This window comes from Amia ocellicauda, chromosome 5 (assembly GCF_036373705.1).
Source record: "Amia ocellicauda isolate fAmiCal2 chromosome 5, fAmiCal2.hap1, whole genome shotgun sequence".
Taxonomy (NCBI): Eukaryota; Metazoa; Chordata; class Actinopteri; order Amiiformes; family Amiidae; genus Amia; species Amia ocellicauda.
This window is the reverse complement of record NC_089854.1, coordinates 24,318,686-24,334,571: the sequence shown is the minus strand read 5'-3', so window position 1 is coordinate 24,334,571 and position 15,886 is coordinate 24,318,686. Positions and strand designations below refer to the sequence as shown.

The following is a 15,886-nucleotide window of genomic DNA, read 5'->3' as shown; positions in this document are numbered from 1 at the left end:
CAGGACAGCTGTTCGCCTTCTCCTTGGAAAAGCACAATGAGGTTATGGGATTGGGATGAATTACCCTTGGAAAAAACTATTTTTGGTCACCAAACACAGGGATTTTTAATCAGCCACATCACTGCGCTGGATTTCTTTGTAAGTGGGCTAATCCTTTAATTGTGTTTCTGGTATTTTTCTTTTATTGATGTACCTCTACATCAAAACTGGGGCCTTTTACGAGATCATGCTGAAATTGCTGAGATGTTTCTACAATCTGTACTGCGTGTGTGTTTGTGTGTGCATGTGTGCACACATTTGCGTTTGCTCATGTGTGTGCGAACTAATGAATTCTGTGCAACTAGCCACGTCATTATCATACTGCGCTCAGTAGCAGGATTAGTGTATAGTTAAATGAATAAAGTATAAGACCTTCTCTCCAAGGAACAGTAAAATTGGGCATTAGTGGCATAAAGACATCTTTATGCTTATTGGCTTCTCTGCCTTCGCCGCGCTGAAACAGACTCTTGGAGTACTTCCACTTCAAACCATATGTTGAGTCTCTGCTATAGACTCGGTTGCCTGGCACGGAGCAGTACATAAAGGCGTTGTTTCTCACAGGGCCTCCATTAATACAGCACAGACTGCATGTTCGTACTGCGAGGGCATTACGTAGCCTGTGCTCATGAGCTGGAGCAGAGTACATGGAGCACTTAGACACAGCCCATTTGTGTGCCGTTTGGGTCTGTGTGTACAGTAATATTCGAGAGTATTATCTCGCTCATGCATAAGATCAGGGAGTTTTAATCACACACGGATTTATCCTTGTATTTTAAACAAGGGGCCTTTTTGGTAAGCATGGGGGATTATCCAATATAATCATAAGACTTAAAGATTGTGAAATGGCTGGCTATGTTGAACTGTATAATAACTTAAGGTGGAGAAAACATATTGGTCTTGGTTTGGCGGAATGTCACTACTGAGATTTATCCTCAATGTACCCAGAAACACACAGAAACACATACATACACATACATACAAACACACAAACTTTTAAAGACAAATGCACAGGAAGGAACAGCTTAACCTGTACAGAAAAGCTTGTGGTCAAAAGTAATATTTCATAGCCGCAATTGCAGCCAATATTCAGAACAATTTACATGAAGGATGTTTTGGCACACATTATGTTAATTCAGATTCTAGTAGTGGCCACCACATGTGTGTTTTTCAATGAGCTTTCAAAATAATAATAAAAAATTGCCCGCCGCTAACAGCATGCATTGGAAAGGGTTCCTCACAGGAGTCTATTAGGTATCCCCATGTACACTATTGAGCGCAACAGGAGGCTTTCCCAAGTCAAGCTAAATGGTAGCTGTATTTGAAAGCGCCCTTCCAAAGACATTAATGATTTTTTCCATGAATTCTAAACATATATATATATACACACACTCACCTAAAGGATTATTAGGAACACCATACTAATACTGTGTTTGACCCCCTTTCGCCTTCAGAACTGCCTTAATTCTACGTGGCATTGATTCAACAAGGTGCTGAAAGCATTCTTTAGAAATGTTGGCCCATATTGATAGGATAGCATCTTGCAGTTGATGGAGATTTGTGGGATGCACATCCAGGGCACGAAGCTCCCGTTCCACCACATCCCAAAGATGCTCTATTGGGTTGAGATCTGGTGACTGTGGGGGCCAGTTTAGTACAGTGAACTCATTGTCATGTTCAAGAAACCAATTTGAAATGATTCGAGCATTGTGACATGGTGCATTATCCTGCTGGAAGTAGCCATCAGAGGATGGGTACATGGTGGTCATAAAGGGATGGACATGGTCAGAAACAATGCTCAGGTAGGCCGTGGCATTTAAACGTTGCCCAATTGGCACTAAGGGGCCTAAAGTGTGCCAAGAAAACATCCCCCACACCATTACACCACCACCACCAGCCTGCACAGTGGTAACAAGGCATGATGGATCCATGTTCTCATTCTGTTTACACCAAATTCTGACTCTACCATCTGAATGTCTCAACAGAAATCGAGACTCATCAGACCAGGCAACATTTTTCCAGTCTTCAACTGTCCAATTTTGGTGAGCTTGTGCAAATTGTAGCCTCTTTTTCCTATTTGTAGTGGAGATGAGTGGTACCCGGTGGGGTCTTCTGCTGTTGTAGCCCATCCGCCTCAAGGTTGTACGTGTTGTGGCTTCACAGATCCTTTGCTGCATACCTCGGTTGTAACGAGTGGTTATTTCAGTCAAAGTTGCTCTTCTATCAGCTTGAATCAGTCGGCCCATTCTCCTCTGACCTCTAGCATCAACAAGGCATTTTCGCCCACAGGACTGCCGCATACTGGATGTTTTTCCCTTTTCACACCATTCTTTGTAAACCCTAGAAATGGTTGTACGTGAAAATCCCAGTAACTGAGCAGATTGTGAAATACTCAGACCGGCCCGTCTGGCACCAACAACCATGCCACGCTCAAAATTGCTTAAATCACCTTTCTTTCCCATTCAGACATTCAGTTTGGAGTTCAGGAGATTGTCTTGACCAGGACCACACCCCTAAATGCATTGAAGCAACTGCCATGTGATTGGTTGGTTAGATAATTGCATTAATGAGAAATTGAACAGGTGTTCCTAATAATCCTTTAGGTGAGTGCATATATACAGTGAGGGAAAAAAGTATTTGATCCCCTTCTGATTTTGTACGTTTGCCCACTGACAAAGAAATTATCAGTCTATAATTGTAATGGTAGGTGTATTTCAACAGTGAGAGACAGAATAATAACAAAAAAATCCAGAAAAACGCATTTCAAAAAAGTTATAAATTGATTTGCATGTTAATGAGGGAAATAAGTATTTGATCCCCTATCAATCAGCAAGATTTCTGGCTCCCAGGTGTCTTTTATACAGGTAACGAGCTGAGATTACGAGCACTCTCTTAAAGGGAGTGCTCCTAATCTCAGCTCGTTACCTGTATAAAACACACCTGTCCACAGAAGCAATCAATCAATCAGATTCCAAACTCTCCACCATGGCCAAGACCAAAGAGCTGTCCAAGGATGTCAGGGACAAGATTGTAGACCTACACAAGGCTGGAATGGGCTACAAGACCATCGCCAAGCAGTTTGGTGAGAAGGTGACAACAGTTGGTGCGATTATTCGCAAATGGAAGAAACACAAAATAACTGTCAGTCTCCCTCGGTCTGGGGCTCCATGCAAGATCTCACCTCGTGGAGTTTCAATGATCATGAGAACGGTGAGAAATCAGCCCAGAACTACACGGGAGGATCTTGTTAATGATCTCAAGGCAGCTGGGACCATAGTCACCAAGAAAACAATTGGTAACACACTACGCCGTGAAGGACTGAAATCCTGCAGTGCCCGCAAGGTCCCCCTGCTCAAGAAAGCACATGTACAGGCCTGTCTGAAGTTTGCCAACATCTGAATGATTCAGAGGAGAACTGGGTGAAAGTGTTGTGGTCAGATGAGACCAAAATCGAGCTCTTTGGCATCAACTTAACTTGCCGTGTTTGGAGGAGGAGGAATGACCCCAAGAACACCATCCCCACCATCAAACATGGAGGTGGAAACATTATGCTTTGGGGGTGTTTTTCTGCTAAGGGGACAGGACAACTGCACCGCATCAAATGGACGATGGACGGGGCCATGTACCCTCAAATCTTGGGTGAGAACCTCCTTCCCTCAGCCAGGGCATTGAAAATGGGTCGTGGATGGGTATTCCAGCATGACAATGACCCAAAACACACAGCCAAGGCAACAAAGGAGTGGCTCAAGAAGAAGCACATTAAGGTCCTGGAGTTGCCTAGCCAGTCTCCAGATCTTAATCCCATAGAAAATCTGTGGAGGGAGCTGAAGGTTCGAGTTGCCAAACGTCAGTCTCGAAACCTTAATGACTTGGAGAGGATCTGCAAAGAGGAGTGGGACAAAATCCCTCCTGAGATGTGTGCAAACCTGGTGGCCAACTACAAGAAACGTCTGACCTCTGTGATTGCCAACAAGGGTTTTGCCACCAAGTACTAAGTCGAAGGGGTCAAATACTTATTTCACTCATTAACATGCAAATCAATTTATAACTTTTTTGAAATGCGTTTTTCTGGATTTTTTTGTTGTTATTCTGTCTCTCACTGTTAAAATACACCTACCATTAAAATTATAGACTGATAATTTTTTTGTCAGTGGGCAAACGTACAAAATCAGCAGGGGATCAAATACTTTTTTCCCTCACTGTGTATATATATATATATATATATATATATATATATGGCAGGATTGAAAAAATGGTGTAATGTAAGAATGCTTTTAAAAATAGACATGTTAATAGATTATATTTATCAATGAACTAAATGCAAAGTGAATGAACAGAAGAAAAATCTACATCAAATCCATATTTGGTGCGACCACCCTTTGCCTTCAAAACAGCATCAATTCTTCTAGGTACACTTGCACACAGTCAGGGATTTTGTAGGCATATAGTCAGGTGTATGATTAAACAATTATACCAAACAGGTGCTAATGATCATCAATTCAATATGTAGGCTGAAACACAATCATTAACTGAAACAGAAACAGCTGTGTAGGAGGAATAAAACTGGGTGAGGAACAGCCAAACTCAGCTAACATGGTGAGGTTGCTGAAGACAGTTTACTGTCAAAAGTCATACACCATGGCAAGACTGAGCACAGCAACAAGACACAAGGTAGTTATACTGCATCAGCAAGGTCTCTCCCAGGCAGAAATGTCAAGGCAGACAGGGGTTTCCAGATGTCCAAGCTCTTTTGAAGAAGCACAAAGAAACAGGCAATGGGGTGCAGAAAAATGGCAGCAGGTGCTCTGGACTGATGAGTCAAAATTTGAAATATTTGGCTGTAGCAGAAGGCAGTTTGTTCGCTGAAGGGCTGGAGAGCGGTACACGAATGAGTGTCTGCAGGCAACAGTGAAGCATGGTGGAGGTTCCTTGCAAGTTTGGGGCTGCATTTCTGCAAATGGAGTTGGGGATTTGGTCAGAATTAATGGTCTCCTCAATGCTGAGAAGTACAGGCAGATATTTATCCATCATGCAGTACCATCAGGGAGGCATCTGATTGGCCCCAAATTTATTCTGCAGCATGACAACAACCCCAAACATACAGCGACAGTCATTAAGAACTATCTTCAGCGTAAAGAAGAACAAGGAGTCCTGGAAGTGATGGTATGGCCCCCACAGAGCCCTGATCTCAACATCATCGAGTCTGCCTGGGATTACATGTAGAGAGAGGAGCAACTAAGGCTGCCTAATTCCACAGAAGAACTGTGGTTAGTTCTCCAAGATGTTTGGGCCAACCTACCTGCCGAGCTCCTTCAAAAACTGTGTGCAAATGTACCTAGAAGAATTGATGCTATTTTGAAGGCAAAGAATAGTCACACCAAATATTAATTTGATGTAGATTTTTCTTCTGATCACTCACTTTGCATTTCGTTAATTGATAAATATAATCTATTAACATGTCTATTTTTGAAAGCATTCTTACTTTACAGCCTGTTTCACACCTGCCTAAAACATCTGCACAGTACTGTATATATTGTTTTTTTAGGAAAACATTCTCTGAAGCCCATAGAAAGAAAGAAAATATATGCAGAAGAAGCACTGTGCGCACAGTTTCATTCTGGAGTCGCCTCAAATTCAAATCAGAGATGTTAATGAAGCAGAACTTGAAAAAGCACCTGAGGCTAGGTCACTCTTTTGATGTGTGTTGTAATAATTGAAGGACAGAATCAACGCCGTGGTGACTCCAAATTCAAAAGGCACTTTTTACTCCGAAAGATGGACGGCAACTGAAGGATCTCTAGATTTATGAAGTTAAATATTAAGGTTCCTTCAAGGGGCATCTTCAAGAAATCCCGGGATCAATACAGAGACTGTACACCAGACAAACAGAGGAGAGACAGCTATTTCAAATCATTAACTTGTTAATTGAAAGGAATAATATTTTAACGACCACTCAACAGTGCCAAAAGCGGACAAAATCACTCTGGGTCAGATCTGAGAAATACAACACTGTTTAATACAAAAGGCCTCGGCACATACAAACTCAAAATATCCGAGAAGGCCTGTCAGTCAAAATGAAAAACATTTCAATACATGGATTTTGCCGTTTATAGTCAAGTAAATAAAGATTATGAAGTTTCTTTTATGAGTTGCTCAATAGTCCTATAAAGTCACCAAAAGGAATATTGTACTCCTGCTTGCTACACAAAGCATGTAGACGCCAGTCTTTAACACCGTGCCAGGGGACCAGTGTCAGCTTTAACTTAATCATAAGAACCTTCTATGCCGATGCTAGCGTGTGGCAGTATGTATGTATGTGTATCCTTCAGCAAACAGCCTACCAGAAGGAGACAAATCCTTACATTAATAGAAGCCCCAATCAACTTCATCGGCACGCTTTTTGCCGTCTCGCTCCACCAAACCCTGACATTTCTGGAGTCTCTGTGACAGCCAGATCAGACTAGGGAGACAACAACTGTAAAAAAAAAAACATAAAATAAGAAAAAGGAACTTCATAAAAAAACGTCCCTTATCTGATTAACACTTGTCAAAGTCTTCACATTCTCACATCTACACAAAACACAACAGTACTTATCAAGGGACAGCATCTTATGTTTTGATTTATTTATTTTTAAAGATGAGCATATGCCCATTTCTGTAATGAATGTGAGGGGGGTTGATAAGAGCACACAGAGAATGCTAGGGGTTGTAATTGCACTGTAATTTCTCAGGACTCAGAATATACATCAAATTACTGCATCTATGAGTAAATACCTGGGCAGCACACCTACATTTCTCAATTAAAAACACTGCAGTTGGAGTGCCAATGCCATTGGAGAAACCTACTGAAAAGAGACAGAAGCAAAACACACTGAGCTAAAACTTCCTTCCAGCAAATAATCTAAGCACCATGTCTTAATTTAAACAGCGTTCCACGCATGCACACAAACATTTAGTGTTTAACCACAAGTCAGTCAAGTTAATCTAATACACTGTGGCAGTGCTGCATATTCAGGAAAATCATTTTAACTGAATTCTTTCCTACTGTGAAAACATGAAATGCCACAAGTGGAAAAAAAATGTAGAAAACGAAGGAACAGAATGCAGGAATACCAGCGGATATAAAAATAAGGTACATTGCCAATTTCCATTTTTTATTAGCTTTCGTAAGAAGAAAGAAAATTTACTTTTACTTGCATCATCATTTCTAAATTTCCTAAAAGTCAGAGTCACAACACAGTGCGCTGGAGCCTGTAGACAAGCTTTATACACATATGATGCAGCATAACTGAAGTGACAGGCTTATAATTATCATTAATTTGTGTTGGCAAGCTATTAAGCAGGCCCTTTTCTAGTTTGTACGGAGTAAAATAAGTGTATAACATCTTTCCATGCTTTTGTCTTCTTGTTTGAATCCAGACCACAGCAAGTGCTACAGGGCCAAACAAAATCATACATTGACAAAAAAATGTTTAAAAAAATACATTGATTAACTTTTAGTGCTCTACAAGTAGTCTGGGAGTTCAGGCGATCCCAATATAGACATATACAGTAGAAGGTCAACAGAGTTAATTTTGACCTTCCCCCCGACTAGAATGGATGAGTCAAATTGCTGCTGCAAAGGTGGAGTTGGGGTGGAGGAGGGATGCAAAGCAATGAGTTCTGGGAAAGTGTGTGTGTTGTTGGATACTGATGCTTGGTAAGGTGGAAGTCAGGTGACAGATTGGGGCTGTCCTCCTCCCAAACTTCAGTTTAAACCTCCATTAAAAGCGGAATGGGATACACTTAAGACAAGAGACAGGACTCTGCAATAGATACTGCAGTTTACAAGTCATAAAATTCGTTATGGTTTGTTTTTTTCAATTACACTCAGAAGAGTGAGATTATCAATGGCTATCTATTGTAATATAACCCTAATCAGAATAGCTCAAAAGCTTTAGGATTGCAACTGCGATCCAGTTTTGATTTCTCGGACACAGTGTGATGCATGATATCCTGTAAAACGCTATTATGGGAATTTATTCACTATTCTGCACAAGCAGACATCTAGAAAACACAAACACATTTAAATCAGTCAAATGCAAATATTATCAGCCTACTGTAAAGGTCACAAGCTCTGGAGTGCCCTCGGTCAGAAACTAAAACTCACACTTGGCCTGCGTTTCATTAAACCGTTTACAGTCCAGAAATCGTTTGCAGTCATGTAAGCCATGTTGACCTAATATGTGACTACAGGGCCAGACTCACAGCGAGGGGAGAGGAATCTGAAAATTGGAGCACAATTCACACAGGCACTCGCCCTTCCACTAAGTCAATAGGAAATCCAATCCCCGGCATTCAGACTGGACAATCAACTGGACAGTGCTGACTCGGGGAGAATGAAACTTCACTCCCCCTCCCTCCCCTGCGCAGCACATGAATAGCAGACAAACAGACAAAACCCTTTGAAGTAACACTAGAAATTGCTTTCATTTCCGAAGAACTTTGCAGCAATGGGGAAAAATAACAAACTGAAAACGTATCCTTGAATACAAAAGAAATTAATTGTTTAAAGGTAATTTATTTTAATCTAAAAGCCTGGGGTGTTTGTGAGAATTAATTTCTAATAAAATAAATACATTCATGTCAAAGTTCTGGGTAAATACTGCTCTGGATTTCTGTATGGACGCCACAGACCTGATGACACAGCTTTTAGAGTATTGGAAGAAAAGGGGAGGTGTCTCGCATCGTGTGAAACCAGAGTCCACACCAAACCATACATCCCCAAATCCATGCTGCAATTTACTGTGAGCTTCCCTGTGCTTGCATCCATCAACACCTGTGGGCGAGCGTTTTCATTAAACTCAAGTGCCGGCGTTTCACTGAAGCTCTTCTGTCAATTCTAAATTGTGTTTTGTTTTGTTTTTTAACGATCATTAGGACTGTGTTTTCTCTGCCACAGCATTTGTGCGATTTGGTATAAGTGGATGTGTTTGCTTATTTTTTTATTTTCAAGTTGGCTTATATTTCCCTTCATTTTGGATTCTTTCTGGATTGCAAACATCAGTCTCAGCAGTTACTATCCTGTTTTTTTGTTTGTCTTGTTATACATATATATAAGAATGAAGTCTCCAAGAGTTGAGAACGATGATGGTTGAATACAAACACTGCTTGACTGGCACAGAAAAATACTCAAATAAAAACTTCCCATGCACCACATTGTTCATCCTTGGGATTTCATTTCAGGACTACATTGCATTAAAAAGGTCTGTCATGTTAGAAGCATACATAATCCTATTTAGATATGGAATGCTTTGTAAAACTCTCAGCTTGTTCACATGAGACACTGTATCCCAGGGCAAGGACTTTTATTTTACTTTACTGGCAAACTGGAAATGCCCTGATGTATATGTAGGTTACAACCTGGGCTTTCTAACTTCATGAATAACTCACAGGTCAAGGTTGAGGTTAAATGGGGAAACAGGTAATCCAGTTGGTTAGATCCCAAACTAAATAATGGATAGTTTGTTTGTTTCTTGTGGTTGCTTTCTGTTTGTTTTCTTGCGTCTGTGTGTGTAATCCAGCTCTCTCATTTGGACTTTCTCCTTACTTCGGGTGTAACTGATGGTGGCACTTGATTCATTGTATTCCTTCCACCCTGATTTATTTCTGTCCTTACAACCCCCTCTCCTCCACAGATCCCATACACGCAAGGCGCTATTCAAACACGTATTCGTTGTCTGAACTTGATCCTGCTGTGGGAGTAGCAATCCCATTTCAATCCTGACTGGGAGCTTGCATTGCAGTAACCTTGCTCCCCCCCACTCCCATGTCTCTCTCTCTCCCCGTTTTCGGGAAAGTTGGATACAAATAATACCATCATATGTGAATCCGAGTGGCTGAAACCCCCAAAGAGGACTGCCAATAATGTAACACAGGCAGACAAGCTACATTCACACAGGCTCAATCTCCTTGACCGGCATCGTAAGTTGTGAACAGAAACACACACACACACACACACACACACACACAAGCGTTATGATTACCTAGTGTTTCATTTTACGCAAACAAATCCTGGACAAGCAGCTCTCCAATGCACGCCAGTTGGGTAATCTATTGGCAACATTTGCAGGCACGGGTGCCGGGTTAGGAAACACATGTTAAATGCAATCCTGTGCAAACCCTGTCACAAAAAAGCAAACACTTGTGTCCTTACCTTGCGCCTCTGTGCTGTAGATCAGCAAGGAAAGCAATAAAATCCAGCTGGAGCGCCACTTGAGTCCTGCCGGGTCCGCAAACATTGCCCACAGACGGGCTAGACCAGCAGTGCGCGTCCGGCACGCTGGGTACATGTTGCTCAGCCTAAGTCCCCCTGGAGTTGTGTGTGTGTGTGTGTGTGTGTGTGTGTGTGTGTGTGTGTGTGCGTGTGTGTGTGTGTGTCGATGAGGGGGGGGGTTGTGGTGAACGTAGTAGTAGCTCGCCGGCTCGTCCACGGATGCTCAGACGGGATTGCAGATCCAGAAGCCCCGACCGCAAGCAAATCAGGCACCGCAGAACAGGCGAGGCGGCGTCCGGGGCGCCGGAGCTCCGCAAAACACGCAGGGTTGCATCTCCGGAGTCAGATGCCTGGCTGTCACAAACGCGCATAAAGACTAACCCCGTGGGAACGGACACCACCCAAAGCCACCACAAATGTACACGGGCAGGCACAAAGCTAATGCAAAGTAATACGGATGATCATAGAAGGGGGGGTTGAACAATGCAAAATCAGTGCATGGGCTCTACACTTGAACTGGGGTCTTCTGGGGAAAAGTTATTCCAGCTGGATCTTAAGATTCACGCACAGTATCATTCGGTTTTATACATCAGCAGACTTCTGAATGTGGGAACACGCTTCACACCCGAAGCATCCCTCTCGTCCTGTACTGAACCGAATCAAAGTTTAGTGAGTTGGGAACACAGTCCTTCCCCGGGTAAACGCCTCCCAATGTTTTATACACTCTTTCTTATACTCTTGTACAATCCCATGCCTTGTTTAAATCGTTTCACATGAATACATCCCAGAGACATCGCGTCTTGGTGCAGAACAGGTTACATCTCTTGCCATCTTCTGGGTAGGCAATGCAACTCTCTGTTGGCATATTGGCTTCAAACATCAATACACTTTTCAAGAAACTTTATTTTCCGGCAAGGATGCATGCTGCTGGTCATGTTTCACATGTCTGAGGCGCAGGGCTGCTCAGAGTGAGCGCCGCCGCGTCTGTGTGCGGGACCCTCTCCCGGTCTGAGGGCAGGACGCGCCCGCATGATTCAAGTTCCGCACGGCCGCCTCTCCGCCCGGCAGATTAAATGACGAGGGAAGCAGGGAAGCGGGAATGGGAAAGAAAAAAAAACACTAACAAAATAAAAAGCAAGCTTTCGTCGGATGCTTCCAGCAGAGCAAGTCCGTCTGCGTGCTGGGAAAGCAGGGAGCGCAGCCAGCTATGCGCAGCCAGCCTGGGCTCTCCAGCTCCGGGCAGAGCGCTGTACAAGTGTGGCGGGGCGCCACCGTGCGGCCCAGAAAAATAACGCATTTAAAGCGCCTCTCCAGCTTTACATTACCGGCGCGGAAACTTTAGGAAGCTGCCCATAAGCAACTCGGTCATGGAGACTTTCCAGTCTTTTTGATGCAAAATACTTTTCACTCTTGTATGATTAGTTCCCCTTAGGAAATTGGGTATATTTATATACTGCACATGAAAATCACCCTTAATGCCTATAATTGTATATAACATTTAAATATGAAGTGAAGCTTTACATTTTTTTTAATGTAACTAGCCATTCATTTTTTCACAGTAGATGGGCTATTGTCTTAACTGGAAAAAGCTGCTGTGATGGATTTTCGTGCACACACAGCAGGTCTATATCAGGGGGCCCAACCCTGACCCTGGGGAGCCACAGTGCCTCTAGGTTTATCTAGATCATTAACTGCCAAATTGAGTAAATTGTGGGTCTTAATTAGGCAAAGTGTTACTGTACTCCAGGTATCCACTGATTGGTGATTTAGAATGACCTGAAAAACCTGCAGGATTGTGGCTCTCCAGGAACAGGGTCCACCCCCCGCACTATATAGCAGTACCACTGTAAATAAGACTGCTGATATCTAGAACCAATACAACACATAGAGTAATTAAAATGGTCCAGGTTTAAAATTAAAAAGTGTCCCATGAATTAAATTAAATTGACACCAATGGTATTTCCCAGATGACACAGACATCTGTGTTACAGCATACTCTACACTCCTTCAACTCATCTGTTCAAATTCTGCAAATATGTTAAAAATACTGGCACATTATGTAGCCTAAAGCTTTTTGCAATAACTGTGGAGGTTTTTGTGTCTGTCCTAAGTATTGCAACACATTGCCAGTGTTAAAATCAACACAATATGGTTGTTTTCTTAATTACACATTATCTGTAGTTTAATGCATATATTGTGAGAATATAATAAGGTGTTTTCTTAACACAGGGTTGTGTTGATTTTTGTTTGAGCAACATCACATTGTGTTTTCCAAACGCTTAAAATGTAACTCATTCATGTTTGTATCATGGGTAAGTATCAATGTATCGATTTGTTATCCTATCTTGATACATTATCTGTTCATTTTGTTAAAAGAATCAGGCTTACGATAAATACAAATAATTATTTGCAAAAAAATTCTTATGAAATGAAAAGGCAATGAAATTCCCCAAAGGTTTTTGAATGGCACCAGAATTACATTTTATAATACTACTACTACTACTACTACTACTACTACTACTACTAATAATAATAATAATAATAATAATAATAATAATAATAATAATAATAATAATAGTAATGGCTGATTGTGTTGTGTTAGTTTCAGTATGTGTGATGAATGTCTACACATTTAAAAATCAAGTTCACACACACAACAGCAAGTAAGTGCTCATCTTTGCTCCCATCCGCCCATACACATGTCTATATATATCTTCTACCTTCTGCAATGAAATTAGTCATTTAAATCCCACTGATTTATTAATAATGACAATTACATAGGTTGTTTTAAATATTCAAACAGCTTAAAGCAGACGTGCTGGGGGAAATATTAAATAGCTCCTGGCCATATCCTGTAATGGGTTGTTAGGTATAGCTAGAGTTCTGATTCCAGAGAGACAATTTTCACTATGAATTAAAAGTAGGTATCTCTACTTGTGGCAGCGATATTCCCCTATTGGGAAGAGTCAAAGCGAGTAGGAGACTGGTGATGGGGACTGTATATAAGAATCTCTCAACTGTTTTATGTGAGAGGTGTCCAACCCTGGTCCTCGAGAGTGACAGGTCCTACAGGTTTGTGTTTTATCCACATCGTTAACTGCTTAATTGAGCCAATTGTGGGTCTTAATTAGGCTAAATGTCCTTGTGTTCCAGGTATCCACTGATTGGTGATTCAGAGAGACCTGTAAAACCCGCAGGATTGAGACTCTCCAGGAAAGGGATTGCCTTCCCTGGTTTAAGTGGCATCCCCTCGGTATCACAAATCCGTTATGCTCTGTAGTGTATTATGTTCAGAAGACATGCTTTTCTCTTTTTTCAAAACCCACCGCAGGCAATATGGACAGCAGACAGCAAAATGGCCCAGTTGTCGTTGCTCTTATATCTTTACCTTTCAGATTTTTTTTTTCTTCCCTCTCCAGAAAATACAATATCTTACAAAGAAGTGTATAATAAGCGAGTTAGCGTCAAGGAAATCAAGATGAACTGCTTCCCATCTTCCCCTGAAGGAAGAAAGCTACCTGATTTATGATTCTTAATGTATTTAGCATGTCTATATACAGCAATGGGGTGATTTTCAAAACTTACCAAGTGGATTTTGAGTAAACGTATTTACTTCAACCATTTTTAACCGTAAGTACAGTTGCCTTCAAGTTGTTGTTTCAGATTATATTTAGTTTCAGATTTGCCTTGGTCCAGTTGTGGGCCTGCTTTTCCCTGTTTCATGTATGCTGAATGGTTTCATAGGTAGACTTAATGAATGTGACTTGAAGACGTTGAAAGATTGTCATTAACAAATATCTAATACAAAAAATAAACGTCCCACCTTGAATCACATTTGCTATAATAAGACATTTTTTTAACTGATATGCATCAGCCTTTCACATGAAACTATATGCATACCTTTCTGGCTTTATTTCTTATACTTCCCAACATGTGCCTCTCTCAGAGTTCATATTATTCTGCAACATAACGACCAGTGTCCCACCTGGCCTGTGCATCCCCAAATCTGAACCCTATTTAATAAATATTTCTCCTAGATCTCCATCAGTTTTATAATGAAAATATCTCTAAAAAACCTATTGGATTGCTGCCCTTGTAAGATTGATCAAGTTTTCAGTCTCCAAGCAAATACACAGCATGGACACTGTGATATAAAGTGCTTCTGCATATAGATAGATGTGTGATATGCTAAAAATCCCATCTACACCACTGCAGTGCAGGACCAGAGCTCCCCTGAAGATGCTCATGCTTCGTGCTGTGGGGATGAACCGGAGTTCATCCTGATTCTGACTCCACCCCACTTCATATCCAACCCAGCGTCTCAGCATAAAAATAAATAAACCTGTATTTCTTTAATCTTTCCTTCGCCGAAGTGAATGAAGCCCACGGAGTGTTCCGAGGCACAACTCTTTCAGAAAAAAGCTCTCGAGGTGGCGAAAAACAAAACAAAACAAAACCGAAGAAAAAAAGCTTTGTACAACAAAGGGCATCAGTCTATAAAATCAGTGGAGACACAGTCTGACAGCAACCTGATCAATAACCCAAGGATCTGAGCTGGTGCCTCTTTAGAAACAAGTTGTGTACTCGGTGGAGAGTTGGAAACACACACACGCACACAACTGCCGGAAAGAAAGAAAGAAAGTGAAGGTTGATTAGAAATACACAGAAAATAGTTTGATAAGGTTTTAATTTACTCATACAAGCAGTGCTTCCAAGGGTCCTACACTGAGTATACATTCTGCTGAGTGTTTGCAGAAATTACCCACTTCTTAACTATTATTGAAGTTTCAGGTTATACTGAGCTTGCTGTGTTCGTTTCTAAAGACGCCTTGCCTTCACCACAGCTGAATTGGTCCCTGTGTATTTGTAGCAGGTTGCAAAAGGGGGAAACAGAATAATTAAGAAATGATCCACGTGAACTCTTACTTGGCTACCAAACTGACTGCAAGCACAGGGTCTTTAATTTCCATTAAGAATGACTCAACATGGGCTGGAAAAAACAAGGACACAGAAATTAATAGTTGAAAATCTATTAACAAACACAATTTTCCCAATAATTAAAACATTCACATTCATTCATTCATTTCACAACAGCACAACAGTTCCTCAATTATCTTCCCAAGCAATTAGAATAAACTTTATGTGTGTTTCAATACTATAATTTTGAACAATGGCATGCATGAGTAATCAATTTTTGATCCATTTTGTAAATAGCTGAACTGCTCCGTACTTAGTCCAGAAACCGTTGAAAACACTTAATTTTAATTTACAGTCTTACAGTGGCATAAAATTGCTGTTAAACAAAGACAAATTAAAGTCAGAACTGTCTAATAAAGATAGATTTTAACCTAATTAACAAACACATAAAAAAGAAACACTGGCACAAACACATAAACCAATATGAGGAGCAATACAGATGAGGAAACATCACGGTTCTTAAAGACTTATTGAATACTGAACAGGCTTTAGCAAAATAGCACTTTATCAACCATCCTTTATCTCCGTGTGATCAAGTTTCTTACTGCTTATGCAACTTCCCATTGTCGACTATCAGGTTCTGTTCTCATCGCTTGCATCTCACCACCGATGCCTACA

At 41.2% G+C, this 15,886-nt stretch overlaps 1 protein-coding gene across 6 annotated transcripts in view; it reads right to left on the bottom strand.

Annotated features, from left to right (window-relative positions):
- The window catches only part of sdk2b (sidekick cell adhesion molecule 2b), a 200,540-nt gene extending 189,066 nt beyond the window's left edge, over nt 1-11,474 (bottom strand). For all 6 annotated transcript variants that reach the window (XM_066704459.1, XM_066704460.1, XM_066704461.1 and 3 more), the window contains exon 1: nt 10,232-11,474. In XM_066704459.1, the coding sequence (XP_066560556.1) occupies nt 10,232-10,367 (136 nt within the window). In that variant the 5' untranslated portion in view covers nt 10,368-11,474. The remainder of the gene's footprint in view (nt 1-10,231) is intronic.
- Nucleotides 11,475-15,886: the final 4,412 nt, after the last annotated feature.